Genomic DNA, 19622 nt, shown 5'->3' with positions numbered 1-19622 from the left:
GTCTTGCATAAAATTTGATTATTTCGTTCAAAATCTATTTACAAAATTCAGAAAACACAAGATCGGCCTTTCCTCTACGCGCAATTGTGTCCGTGCGTGAGTGCGAGAGACACACAGAAGACATGAGAGTGACAAAAATAGTAGCCTAACGCTAAATAATCGCGTGCATGTAGTGTGTACATGTGATAAAATTGTGTTCAGAAGTCAATGCCGGCGGCCGTGACGTGATATTAAATGGTCTCCTCAGTCTGCAATCAACCAGTAGATGACGGGTACACTCGAATTTACAGCATCCAGTCATCCAATCACAGCGTGCATTGATGGAGCGTCTTGTTCAGCCATGTTGTGGTTTTGAATGAGGAAGAAGCGGGAGATAACATTCTTCAACGAGTTTATATGCAATTTAAAGTCACGTTCAGGATATATACATGAGTTAGGCCGTGACTCAAAATGATAGCCGTTTTTCCGAACGCGTTGGTTGCGACTTATCGCATTCCTGCTGGGATTTAAACATACTTCCATAAATTAGCCGTTTAGCTAACAACGTTAGCTAGCGAGGCAGTTAGCATAGTGTGCTAGCTAGGCAACTAGCGAGTTCCCAGCTAACTAGCTAACGGTTAGCTCGTTTCCTGCGAAAGTAAAATGATAATTGTGAGGAGTATTAGCCTTTGAAATAGCCTCCGCTAACCTGCCTCGGTCGAATGAAGCGCATTAGCTTCCTCTGGTTTGACTATATTGACAGGCAGACTGAAAGCAGCTGTAGCGATTTATTTTTAAACCAGCGGCGTTAATTCCCAAACTTTTGAGCCATGTTGAATAAAATCTACGAATGGATTGAAACAAGCTTTGCCAATCTTCGCAATGGTGTACCAGCTGCGGAGCACTCTGATGCACACCGGGCACCGAGGGAAAGTCCGATAAGAAGGAAAAGACCAATTGAATGGTATGAACTGTTCCCAGCATGATTCCCCAGTGTAACCGCAAGTCAGTGGGTTTAAAAAGACCGACCCCAATTTACTTTGAAGTTATTGTATGTGACAGTGTTACTACCGCTACTGTTGGACCGCCATTCTTAGCCTTGCTGTGCATTTACGGTATCAAACATTAGTCATTGTGAGAAGAAAATGTTCATTTTAATTTCTGTGTTATTAACTGTAAGTCACGGTATCAACCTGTTTTTGCCTTTAGTTTGGAAGATGGACATAACATCGCACAAGATGGCTTAATCGTAAAGAAATCTCGAATGGGTAATCACTCACTTTGTTACATATTAGGGTGTGAGTATATGAGATGATATAGTTAAATCAGATCCACCCTGCTTACAGTCTTGCTCGTCTGTTTTGAATTAATCCAGGAGATCTTATTGACACAGTCAAGGTTGCAGCTGAAGGGGTTAAGAATCACAGCTCCACTGTGGCTACATGGATGAGGAACAATGTGAGCCCTACCTTGAGAAATATACTGCCTGCCTCCCCTGGTCCTCCACCTGGAGAACCTCAGCCAGAGCCCTCAACATCAGCAGCAGTCTGGGCCGGGATGCCGGTAAGGAATGAATGTTTGGGGCCTGACTGTAGAGACGCCACACATTTTTTTTCTGCCTTTTTTAATAATGTCATATATGTGTTTATTTTAAGGTTGTTGATAGGAACTGTCTGGATGAGACGTTTGCTGCTCCCTCCACAACTTTGGAGTGGAAAACATCCAAATCAGGTTAGATGGTGACTCGAAATGTTGTTTAAGCTTTTGCATCAAGGTTGCTGATGTTTGTGCAGTAGAAAGATAATAATGTACTGTTATATTTCCCCAACTCTAGAATGGTTGCGCAACGAGAAGTCCGTTATGGGATCAAAAGTCTGTAGGCGACAAGTGTGCATGAGTCCTACACATCGTGAAGTGCCAAAAACAAATGGGCACTCAGTCAACTTGCCGCCCTCTTTCACCCCAAAGCTGCACCCTTCTCCACGGCTAGGCAGGCCTCTAAACCTCCGACCATACACCACACCAAGGTATTCCTCACATCTTTGTCCTTCTAGAAAACATTTCAATTGCTGTCTTTTTGTCATATGATGTGTCATTATACAGTTTGATGTTTTAAATGCCTCACTGTCATTTTGTGTCTGCAGTTTGTCTAGTGGAGCAGCAAGCAGCTCCTGCACCAGCATGTATGAGAAGACCTTTCCCATCAAAGTAGTGCAGAGCCCAACACACAGCAACTCATCTGGGCGCATGCACAGTGCCAGACGCCACTGTACAGCACAGGAGGTCAGACATCATGAAAAATATACTTCCTTCTGACTCAGTTGTTGCCTTTCTCTGTCAATTTCATGGTTCTCCTCTGTGTGTTGTGTGTTGTCCAGTCTGTTTGTGAAGAGGAGAAAGAGGTCTACAGGCAGCTTCTGACCATGGTGTCCGGTGGTCAGTCATCTTTCCTTCACAATGGCAGCTCACATGGCATCGTGAGGTCACACAGAGATTTGTACGTATTCATACAAATACAGTAGACTTAAACAATGCTGTAAGTAAACTGTTAATGCTAATGTAAAGGAATACAGAGTACAGACATTTTGGCAGAATTCAGTCACAGGCCAGTGGGGGGCTCCAAAAGCTTATAGACTCAACAGTAGTACTTTATCCAAACCTCTAGTTTTCATGTCAGTTGCTCACTCTGTGTAGCCTTGAAGTTGTTGAGTGATCCTGAGTGGTAGTCACATGTATGCTTTGTAGCTGGAACTGGCATGCAAAGAATAAAACTGTCAGTTAGTATCCATCTTTGCTGTAATCACAAACCCTCTCTGCATTTAATAAATTTCAGTAGTTTCATGTCTATCCTTGATCACTTTGAATTTTCTGGACTGCATGTAGATTTGGGCTGGGGGAAATAATTGATTTTTTGATGCATTGCGATTTGGAAGATTCGGCATTGATTCACAAATCTTAATGATTGAGTATCTAAATGTTTATTAATAATGTGATGTTGACAGAGCGAAAGAGGCGGAACTCAACCACCTAGTCAGTGCAGCACCTGGACAGTTTACAACGCGGACATGCTAAAGTTAACTTGTATTTCATCTTCACAAAAAGCAGCAGTTAGAGGCCTGTTTTGATTTAATGTCTAAATAATTTAATTTGCGAGACAAACGTGAAGTATAGTGTGAAAACTTTCTATGCCAGACAGGGACATTAACGAAGCAGAGCAGCAATCAGCAGTAAGGTTATCAAACGAGACCAACACCCGGTGCAGCATTAAGCAACTTAAATCAACTCTGTACTCAGTCTGTTTTACCGTAAACACCGGCCCGCCTGCTCACCGTCTTGACTTTCCCCGGTGCTCACAGAGAAAGAGCCTACACGCTGCTCTGACACTTAAGACAGGAGACTGTCTGGTGCTTTCTAATTAATGCTTTTATACAGTTTACTTTATGACGTTTATTTATTATTCAACATCACGTGAATTGCATTGCATTTCTGGTGGAATATTATGGTATACAAACACTGAACACTAGGCCAGCATTCATATCCTCAGTAGGTTTAAGTAAGCGACCGGAGATGGGTACAATCTGCCTGGCACCCCCTGGTTTAAAAGTTGATGCATTTTGGCTTTTCTGAATTTGAATATAAAAGGGTCCTGGACAAGGGCCACACTGTATACATGTAAATTCATCTGTTCATTTTTTGTGGGTCATTACAAAAACATCAAACTATGTTTTAATAGTAGTAAATAGTCACACAGTGAAAAAATAAACCTGTAGGCCTTTACAAATCCAAAATTTTGGTGAATCAAGATGCATCAGTTTTCATTTAATAATAAATTGTTACCCTCTGAATCGTAATCAAATCGTATCATGTGATGCCTAAAGGTTCCCATCCCTAACGTAGATAATGTCTGCTTTCTCATCTCACCCGTGTCGCTCTCTCATCAGCACCAGCTTCCTGACCACCAGCCGCAGACTGCTACAGTTCTCTTCTCCTGCTGGGTCAGCAGCAGGAGAAACTTCAGAGGGACCCAGCAGCCCCCCCAGCCCAAGGGGGATGTCTAGCCAGAGCTCCAGCAACCTCCCCAGCCCACTTGGGGCCTCCAGCAGGCCAGGGATCCAGTCGTGGTCTCTGGACACGGACCTCAGCTCCAGCAGAGCAGCTACTCTCACATCAGTTCCCTCCCCATCTGCTCTGCAGGATAACTCTTCTCAGGACACACAATCATCAGGTAAAATTTCTCACCCAGTTGTTTGTGCACTTAATAAAAATAAATATAGCCATTGTGAAACAGATATATCTGGCTATATGATATATAGATATCACAGGTGAATTGAATATTTGCTTGCTTTTGTATTTCTAGTTGGGTTGTAATCTCCTTGTCTTTTCTTGCAGCGCATGATGGTGACTCTGTAATTATTGTAAATGAACAAAAGGGTAAAAAGCAAAACAGCTCAAGGTTAGTATTTGTGTTGGTCAGTGTTGATATTTTGTTTTTTACATTGTTTTATCACAAGCTACATTTCACTGTAGTAAATAGTGACGCAATGTCTAATATGAGTAAACAAGCTTTGTCAAAGACATATATGTCAAAACTTTTTATTTCAGATGTTGTTAATTTTAACTCAAGTGTTTGATTTTCATATACAATAACATATTTCTCTGTCTCAACAGTGTGCCATGTTTCCAAGCCGAGTTATGGATCAAAGAACTGTAAGTACACACCAGTGTATTTAATTATATTATTGATCCATTATTCACTGATAATATGTTTGAACAGAGTAAAATATATATATATATTTTTTGTCACTGTAGGACTAGTATGTATGACTCCCGGGCGAGAGAAAGACGGAGACAGATAGAAGAGCAGGAGGCCCTGGCTGCCCAGCTACTGCGACAGGTAAGCGTGCACCACTGAAGCCCTCCTTTCAAATTCAGTGTTATATTATCCATTGTTTCTCGTCCTTTTTTTATCCCACTAACTTGTGTCATGTTATTACTGGCTCCCAGCGCCTGTCTGAAGAGGGGCAGCGCAGCCCAGATGTGGAGGTCCACGTTCGAGTTCCTTTGGAGAAGGAGGTTCCTTTGACTCTTGTGATAGAAGAACCGAAGCCTTTGGAAGAGAAACCAGAATTTCCTGAACTCACAGAGGTGTGGAGCATGCAGTGTTTGTCATGTGTAGAAATTATTTTAATGACCCACCAAATAGACCAGCTCCACTTAGAAGATTATGTATTTCTTATTTTTATAAAGAAGAAAAGCAATTGGAAGTAAAGAGTGGGCAAAGTGTTTGCCTGAATGGTGTTCTGTCGTGCATGTTGGTTTATTGTAAATTCCCTCAAGCTGATATTAAGTGCACTATGCAGCCTAAATTAAGTGGTAGTTAAGCAAATAATCTTTCCCCACTATTTAAGTCACCGTTTTTGATTTAAAATAATAAAACAGGACATAATTAAAATTCTAGAGTTCAAAATAAAACAGGGTGTTATAACTATTGGCTATTTTGTTTCTGCAGGCTGTCAAGCTGTATGATTTTTGGGGCGAATTCATATGTAATGAATATAACATATCCTGCTTTTTTACATATGTTCTATCTCTCTGTTTAGGAAATGGAGGGTGAAGTGAACAGGGCGCTGAGAGGGGCTAATCATGAAGTTTTAAGTGAAGGTTTTGGTCTCAGCCTGACTCGCAAGGATCTGCAGACCCTCAGCAACCTCAACTGGCTCAATGACGAGGTGAGTACATGTTAGAAAAAACATGACCTAGATTATATTGTGTTTGTAATAATTGTTGCACAACTGAGCCCTACAGTTTTGATTGTTCAGTTAATCGAAACTCTACCTCCTTTCTCTCCAAGGTGATCAACTTTTACATGAACCTGCTGGTGGAGCGCAGCAAGGATCCCAACCTGCCATCAGTCAATACATTCAACACCTTTTTCTATCCCAAGCTGCGCAGCAGCGGCTATTCTGCTGTCCGCCGCTGGACCAAAAAGATGGACATCTTTTCTAAAGACATCCTGCTTGTTCCTGTCCACTTGGGGGTGCACTGGTGCCTCTCTGTAAGCCTCAGTTACATTATTGTGAACCTGGAAATAACAGTCTTAGGATTTATATATTTTGTACATTTTAAATCATGCAACTCTTTTTCTCAGGTGGTGGATTTCCGCAAAAAGGCTATCATGTACTTTGATTCTATGGGAGGAAGCAACGATGAAGCATGCCGAACATTGTTGTAAGTTTCAGTATCAGATATGTTTGTTTGTTACATGAGATATATATTCAGAGAGCTAAATGTATTTTTATGATCCATCAAAGTGTGTGTAAAGTAATTCATTTTTGTTTCCCCAGTGATTACCTGCAACAGGAAAGTAAGGACAAGAAGGGCAAGGAACTGGATACCTCAGGCTGGACTATGCACAGCAAAAAGCGCAATGTAAGTCCTAAACACATGAGGTATAACTAGTTGTGCTGTGTCATCAAACTGCATGTATTTAGGAATTTTGGGATAGGTTTCCATTATGAATAGAAAGTTTCAGGTTGTAGTTCTTTGAGCAAATCGTGCTTTCATCCTTAGTCAGCTTGTCCAGGCTCATGCTGCACTGTGGCATTGTTAACCAGTGACCAAGAAGACGATCAAACTATCTTGAGGAAGTAAAAGTCGTAACAAGGTTTCTGCAGGTGAATTTGAGGAAAGATCATTCGAGGGATCATATTCATGATATTGTTTTGTTGACTTTTTCCAGTTATTTTATTTGCACCACCTTTGTAGTTTTGCAAATGATTAGATGACATCAGCTACTTGTAAAGTTTTCTTCAAGTTTTTTGTAAAGCCTGTTGTGAATTCTAGGTAGCTAATAGTTAGTTTGACAAATAATGGGGCTTGTGAACAGGGGGAAAGCCTCTCCCAGCACTACATGAGAAGGAAAAGCCTATAAATCATCTGCTGGCATACAGCCTACTTTGTTTTGCTGGCACATCCATCAAGCGGGCAATATTGGGAAGCAGCACATCTCCTCGCTTCAGAATGATGCACCTGTGGAAAAAGTCTTAGTTTACTGGTTGCTGGTGGTATCTACAGCACAACCGTAGGGCCCACTAGTAGGTCACCTGCAAAATTACCATTTGATGATAAATTACTCACTGTGTGTTGCCTTGAATTAGCGAAGAAAACCTGGTTTTTCTTGCATGCCTCCACAGTGAACAGAGAATCCAGAAAAGGCAAACATTGGTCATGAATTGAAGTTAACGGGGACTGCGTTTTACAAAACAGCAAAACTGTATCAAAACATTCTTTCACAAGCTCTCACAAACACAAAAGTCTTATCTGTTGATCTAAAATTTACTATTTAAAACCTGACACTTCAAACAGTCTCATGCATGACCAAGTAGCGTGCCTGGCCACACACATAGGTTTGAACTCTGCTTAAGTGAAGCTCAAAAGCATGTGCATGCTCAGGCCCACTCAAGATGCTTTGCTGGTAGGTGGAAGTATCACAAGGTTTTGGCGAAAATGCATGTGTTTGGGAAGTACTGAGCATCTGACTGTATGAATGAGACTTGGATCAAACTGTACGAGTTGTGTAAGAGTTTGTGATCGGATGTTTTGATACAGTTTGGCTGTTGTTAAATATGGTCTTCAATTACCTCAATTCAATAAATATGGTCGCCTTTTTTTTTTTTTTTTTTTTTTCCTCCGGTTTCTTCGCTCACCATGGAGGCATGCAAGATAAGTTTGCCTCATGAACTTAATGTAACTGGTGGTGAGTCATTGATATGTAACTGGTCATTTTGCAGGTGATGTATTCTTTTAATCTTAATTTAGTAATTTGTTCTGTTTCTCTTTAAAGCCCAGTTCAGGCCAAAGATTGACGACAAGTTGAGTTGAAACATACAACTACTTGCAATGCGCTGTTCTGCAATGTTCTAAAAACCTGCGGGTTCACAGCAGTGCAACTAGATAAGACAGTGCATCATCTCTATGCAACAACTCTCTGTACTTCTGTTCTGATTTCCAGCTTTACAGGCCTATTTTGTGGCTGATTATAATTTGTAGCTTCTTAAAATATGAATGAGCGTAGTGATAGTGAGATACTGGCTACAGCTGCATTTGTAGTAGTGATGGACGGCGAAAAACAAACAAAACGTGCATCAAATGGACTGTGTTCATAATAAATATGCCACAATAATATGAGTAAGCAACAGCAATTAGTTAAAGAGAAAGTGTGTGTGGGAGGCGGCACAAGCACATACAGCGAGCACACGTGAGGACAGAAAGGGGCTCGGTCATCTGCAGCCATTTTGAGTTGTCCAGTGGACTTCACTACAAGCTGATTGGCTAGTGAGACAGGTGACGTGCTTTATGTTCTTAAACCAGCTGTCGGTGATTTGATCAGCGCTGTTGCAGGTGACACCATCAGCCGGCTTGAGTCGAGCTCAGACCGGCCAGTTCACACCGCTGCAACTTTTCTCTGCATTGGTCTTAAAACGGTTTCGTCTTGTCGCGAATCTTAGGTCTGAACTGGGCAGCATTTATAATGTTGCTTTGTGTTACTGTGACTTTTTTTTACACTTTCATAAATGAGCTAGATCATTTAGCAGGGATACATCTAAAATATCAAAAGAAGAGAAACTGCTGCCGAACAGAATTTATTTATGCTTTTGCACTGTCAAGAACAAAATGTCTCATGATACTGGATGCTGGTCTAGGAAAAACTTCACACTAAAACATGAGAGGAAGTGAATTTTCAAAGCTAAATATTAGCAGTTCGTAAAGTAATTGTTTTTTATCATTGTGACATTCACTTTGCATCATGGAAGATCCAACAACATCATTATTCCTCCTTTGCCCTCAGGAAATCCCACAGCAGATGAATGGTAGTGACTGTGGAATGTTCACGTGCAAATATGCAGATTACATTACCAAAGACAAGCCAATCACGTTCACACAGGTAATCACAAATAAATATTTATCTAGTAAATGTCATTGTAGTAGCCTAAAAATGTCTTACGTGACCTCTCTTCTCTTCACAGAAACACATGCCCTACTTCAGGAGAAGGATGGTTTGGGAGATAGTGAACCACAAGCTGTTGTGATATTAGCGTGGTTGTGAACTTGTATAGTCAGCTCGCTACGTGAGGAACACGAGTCACAACGATGGCTGAGCTACATTAAACAGCAGGATCCACTTACAGACATCCTGCTCTGGGAAAGACTTGCACACCAGCTCATGAGATCAGGAACCAGCTCTGCTACTTTGCATCCTTTAATGTCAATCAAGCCCTCAGCTGATTGTAGCTGACGGGATGTTGCTGGAGCACCAAGCACTGCCTCCCGGTCCTCTACTCCACTCTGTTGTTTTTTGGTGCACCCATGGAGTATCAGTAAAGCAGCTGAAATGCTGCGTGTTCTGAATCGCCCAGCCAGAACTGTACTGACTTACAAACCATACTCTGAGCTGCAATGTTCAGCTTGATGCAGACATACAAAGTTTACATGTTTTTGTCTTACAGGGATGTGACTGCATAATGCTGCATCATTTTTATAACGACAGTAACGCTACATTTTGTCGTCACTGTCTGATACTCGTACTTTCAAATGAAAATTGACTTCACTGGGAAAACTAAAATTTAAGTGGCATCTAGTCTTAAAATCTGTCTCTTTTGAACTGGGCATGAGACTTATTCTGCTTTTGTTTTTCTCCTTAATATAAACATTTCAACTAAAACAACTATTTTTGTAATTTGTTTGATTAAAAGGCACAAAAGACTTAAAACATTGCCTCAGAGTATGATTTATAATGAACGTAGAATGTTTGATCTTGCCACGGACTTGCAAGTGGAACAAAACAGTCTTAGTTACACCCTAAAACAGCAGGGGTAAAAGAAAAAACCCTTATCTTGATAAAAATCGATTGTAAATTGAAGTTCAAAGTCTATTTTATGTATTTCAGAGTCTCTTTTCTTTTACAGCAACTTTTGGGCATATTCAGTATATTTTGAACTTTGTACATAGTTAAGACATATACAGCCTCTTGAACAGTGTAATATACTTTTTCTTTACGTATTTCGTATCTATTTTTATCTAGATTCAAGTCTGTTTTAGAAATAAATTCTCATGTATTGTGACTGTTCATTGTGTATTACCTCAAGATTATTTTGGGTTTGGTATAAAAAATCTGCCACATTTGATAAACATGAGAGAACCTGGACGTGTGTCTCGGCTTTTTTTAAAGTGTATCATGTCTTTTGTAAGATATTAGTTACATTTTTAATAACTAGGGTTTTTCTATGAAAGGGACAAAGATATGCATCATGGCACAGATAAATGTTTACTGAGGAGCAGTCGTTTGATGCACAAAAGAAACAGACAAGACTGGGTAGATACCTATGAACAGACCCCATATATGACTTGGATTATATTCAGCGACCTTCTGCTAAAAGATTTATAAATATTTACCATAAGTGGCAATAGTTCTCATCAATGTAGACTCTTTTGTCTCATTTTTTTGTATTAATTGATCTATATGCAGAAAGCAATCTGCTGTCACTCACTTGGTTGTGTGAGCAATTAGGTGTGACAAGAACATTTTTAAAAGATACTTACTAGATGAATCATTTTATCTTATCCATATCCATCTTATCGTTAACCTATATGAGGATTTATCTCTCAAAAAGCCACAGGCCTAGAGAACTGATATAAAGGAGGTTATTTATGAAGGCTTTATTTACAAGTGGATCTCTGCTCCCTGCTGTTCCACTGAGGTCTTCACATGGCAACAGGTTTGGAGTCAGAGGTGCAGGTTGCTGCAGGAGGGTGGAGATGGAGCTACAGTTGTTACAAGAATCTGTAGGCATCAGTGAGGGACTCTGGTTTAGTCATTTGGCGATAGTTTGACAACAGCCATCTGCCAGAATCTGCAGGTGGAGGCGGAGGTGCAGGTTGCTGGCAGAGGCTGGATTAGGTGGAAGTTTGGCTACACCAGTCTGCCAGAATCTGCAGGTGGAGGCGGCAACTGCAAGTTACTGGCAGAGGCTGTAGAGAGAGGTCTGGCCAGTTTCACTCATGGTGGCTGTGACAGGCTTTGAATGTAGGGTGGAGCAGGACACTTTAGAGGCGGTAGCTGGAGGTTTGGCCACAACAGTCTGCCAGAATCTGCAGGTGGAGGCGGAGGTGCAGGTTGCTGGCAGAGGCTGTAGTAGGCGGAGGTCTGACCACAGCAGTCTGCCAGAATCTGCAGGTGGAGGTGGTGACTGCAGGTTGCTGGCAGAGGCTGTAGGTGGAGGTTTGTCCAGTTTAACTCTCATTGTGGCTTTAACAGGCTTTTGGTGTAGGGTGGAGCAGGACAGTTTAGAGGTGGTAGCTGGAAGTTTGGCTACAGCAGTCTGCCAGAATCTGCAGGTGTAGGCAGAGGTGCAGGTTGCTGGCAGAGGGTGTAGTAGGTGGAAGTTTGGCTACAGCAGTCTGCTAGAATCTGCAGGTGGAGGTGCAGGTTGTTGGCAGAGGCTGTGGATGGCAGAGCTTGAATCTGATCGTGGTTGTTAGAGGCTATGAATGTAAGGTGGAGCAGGAAACTTAAGAAGCTGCTGGTGGAGATGTTTGTCCAATGTCTGCAGGTGGAGCATGTGGCAGCAATTGGCTAGTAACAAACAAAACAAGCAAACAACAAACACAACTTAACTTAAACTACAAACTATTTACATATTTGAGCTAACAGGAGTAATATTCAGTGCTTAGCTCGTTTCTGTGGCGGTCTCCAGGGCTTTGGTTCATCTGAAGTGTCCACCTCATACTGGGGAGGATAGTGTTCAATCCTGTATGATGCACCCACACGAACCAGTCCGTCCCCACGGAGTGGTTTGGTGAGCGTTGGATGCTCCAGACGCTCCCAGAGCCTCTGCTTGATGCACCTCCCCAACGCCAGACTGTAAGGATGCAGCCGGCCATCCAGGTACCTGTGAGGAGCAGAAGAAACAGAAATTAAATCATAATGAAATATGTGATAAAAAACCTTCACTGGCAGATTGATGATTTTGACTCAAACATACCTCAGCATGCAGTGGCATGCACAGACTTTTGGAAGGGCAGGGGCGAAAAAAAAAAGGGCACATACAGCGCATTCTCGTTCTGCGTGTTTTCAAGGGCACTTTAGACATGTTTATATGTTATACAAATGACACATTATGTAGCCTTAAAACAGACTAACTATACAGACTACTCAAGTTAGTTTGTAGTTAGGATCAGCATCCACGACAACTGTGTAGATTCAATGTTGTACTGTGAAGAACACACAGAGACATGGATGTATGAAGGAAATAAATCCCTGGGGGTTCAGAGGGTCCTCCCCCAGAACATTTTCAATTAAGTAGATGCCATTTCCTGTATTCTAGTGCATTTTAACACCATATTAGCACCAGTTAATCCAAACTGGTTCTGTGAGATATAGTTCTGGCTCAATATAGATCAACTGTGGCACTGTCTGCGGGCTGCAGGCCTCCTGGCTCTCTGTGGCCTGCGTGCAGAAGGCTGCAATACACAGTCATGTTAGTATGAGGCTTCACAAGTACAGTAAATGCAACAAACAGCACTGAATGATGAGACTTTCATGTCCCATTTTTCTGCAACAAATTCAACTTTCCTGGAGAAAATGACATTACTCTTCATGAGCATGATTAGTCCTTTCAACAAACTGAGTTTTTCTTCCTTAAATTACCACAAACTACTACGTTTACATATCTGCTGGGAATCACACAGTAAATTCATGTACTTCAGAGTTGGACTCATGGCTACACTTAAATTCACAATATTACTTTGTACCCTAGCTGGAAGCTGGCTGATACACACTTGTGATATAAATTATTTTTTAAGACACAAGTTGATTCAATGATTATTTTTTCGGTGAGGCAGCCATTTTGAATGTTTTTGTTTATTTTTAAATGAACAGATAAATTGATCTGGTACAGTCTCCCCTGAGGTTAATAAATAGTATTTTAATGTAAATATTCCCACTCTCATATACCATGTGATCTACAGGGTGGGGAGGAGTGTATGAAAGCAAATAAGAGAAATAAGTATTTTAATTTTAACAGCTACTTGAATCTCAACTAATAAGCTGTTGAAATGTTACAGATTCTCTGTAAACTATCTGTAGGTGGACTGTCCAGATGAAGTGTTACTAATATAGTACTTTGAAAACCATGTATCTGATTTTTTTGTTCTGAATTCACCTCTTTGATATTAAAATGTCAAATTTTGTGAGTTTCAATTTCAAAGGCCTGTTAACAATGTATGTGTGAACTCTGAGGGCTTTCAAAGCCTCGACGGTAAAACACAGAAAAACAGTCACAGTGTTGAAATCTTACAGTCTCCATGATGGAAGTTAGTTGAGTCGCTGGCCGTGAGTGTCTGTGAGACTGAAGTCCTCGTCGGGATGCAACAAGTCCTCAGCAGAAGCGTTAAGTTGGATGAAATCGTCGATTGAGAGATAAGAGAAAACTTTTCTGACCGCTGTCGGCTTTGTTTGTGTTAAAATGATGATCTCGTGTATAAATGATGCACTTGGAGACAAACCATAGCAACCGTGGAATCCTTCACCTCCATTTTATGCACGTGTGATGTCACAGTCACATCTCACCTCTGTGATCTAAAGTCTCATCCAATCATGTTCAAAAGGCCTGAGATCAAGTCCATATCTAACTATGTAGATGCAGCCTCCACACTTGACTGCGTCCTCACTCATACTGTCTGCTACATGTTCAGTCTTATCAACAGCTGAGGCCTGCTGATGACCGTGACTGTTTTTATTTTTGTATTATCTTTTTGGGTTATTCGATATTTGCAGTCATTTCACAGCAGCTGGATCGATATGTGCGTCTCCACTTCAAAGAGGCGCTGTGCGCATTTCACGCACGTGGCGCAGCGCCAGTAACTGCATTAATTAGGCCTATTTTAATTTATCACCACAGGATGAGTGAGGATCTAACGGTGAGTGACCTTGATAGCTTTCTGGATATCAAACAGTTTTGCTTTTACACACAGATTCCAGGGTGATTTAATAAAAACATGTGGAACACAGCAGCGGTCCTCTGGATGAGGTATCGGGGCATTTTTTATCATGATTAAGAAAAAAAAACAAACCTCAATTTTTGCGTTGCTAAAATGTGACGTCATTGTGCGCATCGAAGCGCAGCATCCATTTACCATATCCACATTTTAACACATTGCCAGACTGTGCAGTGGGACTACAGATTCAATCCACTGATCTGCCCAACTATTGCTTTTATTTGTCACATTTTTGTTATTTAAAGTAAATAAAGATGATTGTTCACAGGGATGTACCTTAGGGACTTTGCTGAAACTCTGCAGCTTCTCACTGACTTTGGACTTTGACAAGCCAGATGGATTACTGCACTTTCATGGAGTAACATGGATACACTTTATATTGGAATGTGGATATGAGAACTGGCAGCCTGTCTGGCTTTGGAGAAATGAACATACCATGAAAAGGAAAGAAAGTATTTTCCTTGCTTGTGGAGCCCCTATATAGATTTTTTGTGAACTCATAATTTTGAATGATTTGAAATGGTATGGAAACTTTATATGGATCATCTCTTTTACAGGATATACTGAACTAAAAGTTATCACACTTTCTTCTCACAGGTTTAAGTTAAACAGAAGAGTTTTTTCATGTGCTCAGTGGATATATTTTTGTCAAATTTTGGTCACAAATATTTCAAAATCATGTTAGTGAGCACTTCTCCTTTTCTGAGATAAGCCATCTACCCTACAGGCGTGGCAGCTCAAGATGCAGATTAGACAGGCCACTCTAAAATGTGCAGTTTCGAGGGAGTGTGCCATTGTCATGCCGATTACAGGAATGTTCATTCCTACACCATATAATGTCTCTTATGTCATTTCTGTGAATTTGGCAGTACATCCAACCAGCCTCACAACTGCAGACCACGTGTAACTACACAAAAACATGACCTCCACGTCCAGCTTCTTCATCTGCAAGATCATCTGAGACCAGCCATCAGGACAGCTGATGCAACAGTTGGTTTGCACAACCAAAGACTTTCTGCACAAACCATCAAAAACGTCTTAGTGAAGCTCATCTGCATGCTCGTTGCTGCATGTTGCCTATGAATTTTATGTTAATTTCACTACCATGAGCTGTCGCCAATGCCATTTATGTTCATTTGGCAGTACATCCAACCGTTCTCACAACTGTAGACTATGAGCAACCCCGCCAGCTCAGGACCTCCACATCCAGCGTTGTCACCTGCCAGATCGTCTGAGACCAACCAGCCAAACAGCTGATGTAGCAATTCATTTGCACAACTGCAGAATTTTTGTGCAAACCATCTCAGAGAAGATCATCTGCATGCTCGTCATCCTCACCAGGGCTTTGACCTGACAGCAATTTGTCATCCGACTTGTGCGGTTGTGATGCTGGTTGGATGTACTGCCAAATTTACAGAAACATCGTTGGAGATGTTTTACAGTAGTGAAATGAACATTAGGTTCACAGGTATGCCAATGGCAAGTTCCCTCAAAACTTGCAACATCTGTGGTTTTGTGTTGTGTCATCAAACTGCACATTTCGGAGTGGCCTTTTATTGTGACATCCCAGGACACACCTGTTTAGTAATTATACAGTTTAATCAGCATCTTGATATGCCGCACCTGTAAGATGGATGGATTATCTGGAAAAAGGAGATGTTCACTAACACAGGTTTTAACAATTTTGTCATCAAAATGATAGAGAAATATATCTGTTGAGTGCATAAACAAGTATTTCAAAAAGGTTTGAATATTTGTTCAGTGTATAATCTACCAATGGTTCGCTGTTTAACAAAAAGCACACAAACCACAGTGAAAAATTTTTATTAAAAAAATGACAAGTTCAAAATCAAACCAAGTTAAAAGTTTAATAGCTGTTGGGTTTTTTTCTATGAAGAAGACAAAGACCTGCATCATGGCACAGACAGACAAACATTTACTGAGGAGAGGTCGTTTGATGCACAAAACAAACAGAAGACTGCACAGACATCTCTGAACATGAGTTACAAACTGATCCCATGTGTAACTGTAATATTCAATGACCTTCAGCTAAAAGATCTCTAAACATTTAGCAATCCAACATTAGCAGCAATAGTTCTTTAGACTCAATAAGCCACCGCTCAGTTTTTCTTCAGTATTTTGGATTCTTAAAAAAATGGAATGACAATGGAGCACAAAATATTAAAGATGAAATGATTTCTTTGCTTCATAGATCTATGTTCAGAGTACTTTGATATAACAAAAATCTTTTCATCATTAACAGTGCATGAAAAAAAACAAGCCCATCAAATCTGAGTAGCACTTCACTATCCCTTCCAGTGAAATCTAAGGCATTTCTGTGAAGTTTAATTTTCTCCTGGAAATGAAAATGTCCAACTGCATCAATTACTCAGCAAGAAAGATAGTTAACAAACAGGACCAGACACACAAAGTCTAACCAGAACATAAAAATTGAAGCTGGATGGAATGGTGAATTACAGCTACATGGTTTAAAAAAAAAAAAAAAAAAAAAGCTGGGTAGACAAGTGGGCAACACCCGCCTTCATTCACATAAAGCTCACCTGCCGTATATTTTACTCAAAGTTCTTACATTTTTACAGTCATATTAACAACCACATTTTGGTATGAAATAGTTCCCTTTTAACGCAGCAATTTTACCAACAACTAATGAACCCACGATGAATGTGTCAGTCAGAAAACAAACAAATCTCAACGTATGTAAAATGACAATGTTAAAAGCCAGAACGTGACGTCGTATTGTGAGGTGATCCATCGTCGTAATGTGAGGTGTCTCTTGGATATCTGTAGTATTGCATTTATAAGGATAATAAATTAATTGCATAGATCATCAGACCTTGGGCGTGTTTTCCGAACATTGGACGGAAGAGTTAAAGGATGTGGACACAGTACCAGCTGTGAACAGCCAAGAGACCTCGTGTAGTCGGTTATTGCCTGTGAACCTTGTACACAAACTGAATCTACATCTCTCTGGCAGGATGAGGTAAGTCGAGGTTTTTGAACATATATTTCTCTTACGTTGTTCCCAACTGCTTGGGGCACAACTCTGTAACAATGCGTCTGAACCTAGCACACATAATTCATCCATGATCAGGAGTCATGTTCGCAAAGTGCCAACAGTTGTGACACAGACAGAACTGAAATACCTGTAAAAAAAAAATAAAATAAAAATACAAAACAGAACATTAAAGGGGAACTCGCCCTTTTTCCAAATTCATACATGTTATTGCGATGGTTTAAAACATACATCCATCCATCCATTTTCGTAACCGCTGACATTGGATGAGAGGCGGTGTACACTCGACAGGTCACCAGACTATCACAGGGCTGAGACATAGAGACAGACAACCATTCCCACTCACATTAACACCTACGGCCAATTAAGAGTCACCAATTAACCTGCATGTCTTTGGACTGTGGGAGGAAGCCGGAGTACCCAGAGAAAACCCACACTGACACAGGGAGAACATGCCTACTGTGCACAGAAGGGCTCCCTCCTGGGATTGAACCAGGAACCCTCTTGCTGTGAGGCGACAGTGCAGCACCACAGTGCCACCCTGGGTTAAAACAGTCCAAAAATATTAGTAAATATGAACTCTCTCCTAAATCCAAAACTCAAATTTTTGATGTCATCAAGTATAAAGTCTGGAGCATCTCCACAGACAATGAATTAGGAAAGATGTTAATCACAATGTTTACAATAACTTTCAGGTAGAAAATCTCTGTGTCACGTACATTATATGAAACAGCACAATACCGCCTCACCTGCTTAGTTTTTATCTACCTAAAATTAAGTGTATAATATTTTCCCCACTTTACCTTGCCGTCAGATATCCTTTTTTGACAGGTACCCGTGGCCATTATTGCAAACCCACCAGGCTCCATTAAAAACACCCTGTAATATACTGATTTTTCTTATGTGGCAAAAATACGTTTCGCTGCGTCCCCTGTCAGTACATTCGTATCTTCTGTGCTGACAGATTTGGTTTATCAAAGATGCTAGCAAAGATACACAGCACATAAAATAAGTGGAGCAGAAACATCAGATAGGTCAGACCACTGTGTTTAACGATACATCTTTAAATGTTAGTTACAGCTGAAAACGACAAAAGAAATACACAAGTTTGCCAATTTTATATATCTGCAATTTTAATCAAGTGCCAGTTCCCTTTTTGGAAGTGATTGTTTTTACTGCAACGTCACAGGGTTTTCGTCTATATGGGAACATTTCTTTGTTTCAGAACTGAGAACACCACAATAGAATAAGGCTCATTTGGGTATAAAAATCAGTCATTGTCTATGGAGCAGCTGCAGACTTACTTGATGACATCACAAGTTTGAGACTTACTTCTCTGGTTTCTGGCTTTGAGAGAGAGCAGCTCATGTTCACAAATATTGATTGAACTTTCCTAGGCCATGGAAAAAACATGTTTGAATTCTTACAGTAGGTGGTGTTCCCCTTTAAAGTTTTTTGACATCAACACTGAAACCAGACCGAGTGAAGTATACAAACGTACAAACAAATCACTATTTAAAAAAAAACAGAAGAAGTTAAAAACATCTATTTCTCGCTATCTGAAGCACACAACACACTATCAAAAATAAAAAACAAAACTTCTTTGAAAAATAGGATCAATCTTAAAAGTATTAAAACTGAATTTTAAAAAAAACTTTTAAATAAGAAATGTAAAAAAAAAAACAAACCATGAGGGTGAAAAACAGAAATGCAGAAGTAGATGCAAACACACAACGATGGCCAGTATTAAGCATCTCAGTACTGGCCGTGATCATCCATAATAAACCTTGATAGTGTTTTCTGAGGATATAACAGGACAGAGCCACGCTTTACCAGTTGATCTCCATGTCTGTGTAATAAGAACTTCATACTCTAATAACAACATCTTGCTTCAGAAAATACATTTTTTGGGATGTAATGCAGATTCAGCTTACCTTTTAATTAAAAGGGACAAAACTGAAAACAGCAATTCATACGTTGCTGTGTTCAGACAATTTGGTATAATATTATTATTAAAATAGCTGAAGCATTACTACACTGATCAAAGGAAATCAAAAGAAAGCCTAAATAAATTTAAATCTCTTATTTACAGGCAGCTCTGTGTGAGATGTGATCCCTGTTAAGAAACTTTGGATTTCATCAAGTGGAGCAGCTCGACACAAACCAATATTTAAAACCTTCTGATAATAATCTCTGGAATGCTTTTAATCTATTTAGCTTGTTTTTTAAAGACGTCTTCTCTTTGAAATCATCCCTAAATTTTCTCTTCTTTGTGATCGTCTGATTGTCTGAAGCTTTGTCGAGATTGTTGGAACTATAAATTACTCGAGAGTCAAGTGCCAAAAAGAAGTGATACCACCTCAGGTAAGGTTTCATACCTGATAAACTTGCTGCCACTTCGAAAGACGCTAATCCAAGTCAGCACCATATCTGTCTGAAACATGAGTCATCAGCTTTTTGAATGACTTCTTTTTCTTTTTAAGCTTTCAAATATTTGCACCGATCAATCAAAGTAGGACACATGAAGCTAAAAACACACCGAAACAAAGAATTA

At 40.3% G+C, this 19622-nt stretch overlaps 1 protein-coding gene across 1 annotated transcript; it reads left to right on the top strand.

Annotated features, from left to right (window-relative positions):
• Window positions 1–225: 225 nt before the first annotated feature.
• Window positions 226–10183, top strand: senp1 (SUMO specific peptidase 1). The gene is made up of 18 exons (XM_049581898.1): window positions 226–943; window positions 1189–1247; window positions 1355–1542; window positions 1635–1710; window positions 1814–2006; window positions 2124–2262; window positions 2358–2476; window positions 3921–4204; window positions 4369–4432; window positions 4648–4686; window positions 4789–4873; window positions 4984–5124; window positions 5580–5708; window positions 5831–6034; window positions 6128–6207; window positions 6324–6408; window positions 8828–8923; window positions 9006–10183. Exons 1-18 carry the CDS (start codon window positions 810–812, stop codon window positions 9066–9068), a joined length of 2178 nt encoding a protein of 725 aa, XP_049437855.1. The 5' UTR covers window positions 226–809; the 3' UTR covers window positions 9069–10183.
• Window positions 10184–19622: the final 9439 nt, after the last annotated feature.

The sequence above is a fragment of the Epinephelus fuscoguttatus genome, linkage group LG7 (assembly GCF_011397635.1).
Source record: "Epinephelus fuscoguttatus linkage group LG7, E.fuscoguttatus.final_Chr_v1".
Classification (NCBI taxonomy): domain Eukaryota; kingdom Metazoa; phylum Chordata; class Actinopteri; order Perciformes; family Serranidae; genus Epinephelus; species Epinephelus fuscoguttatus.
This window is presented reverse-complemented; position numbering and strand designations above follow the sequence as displayed.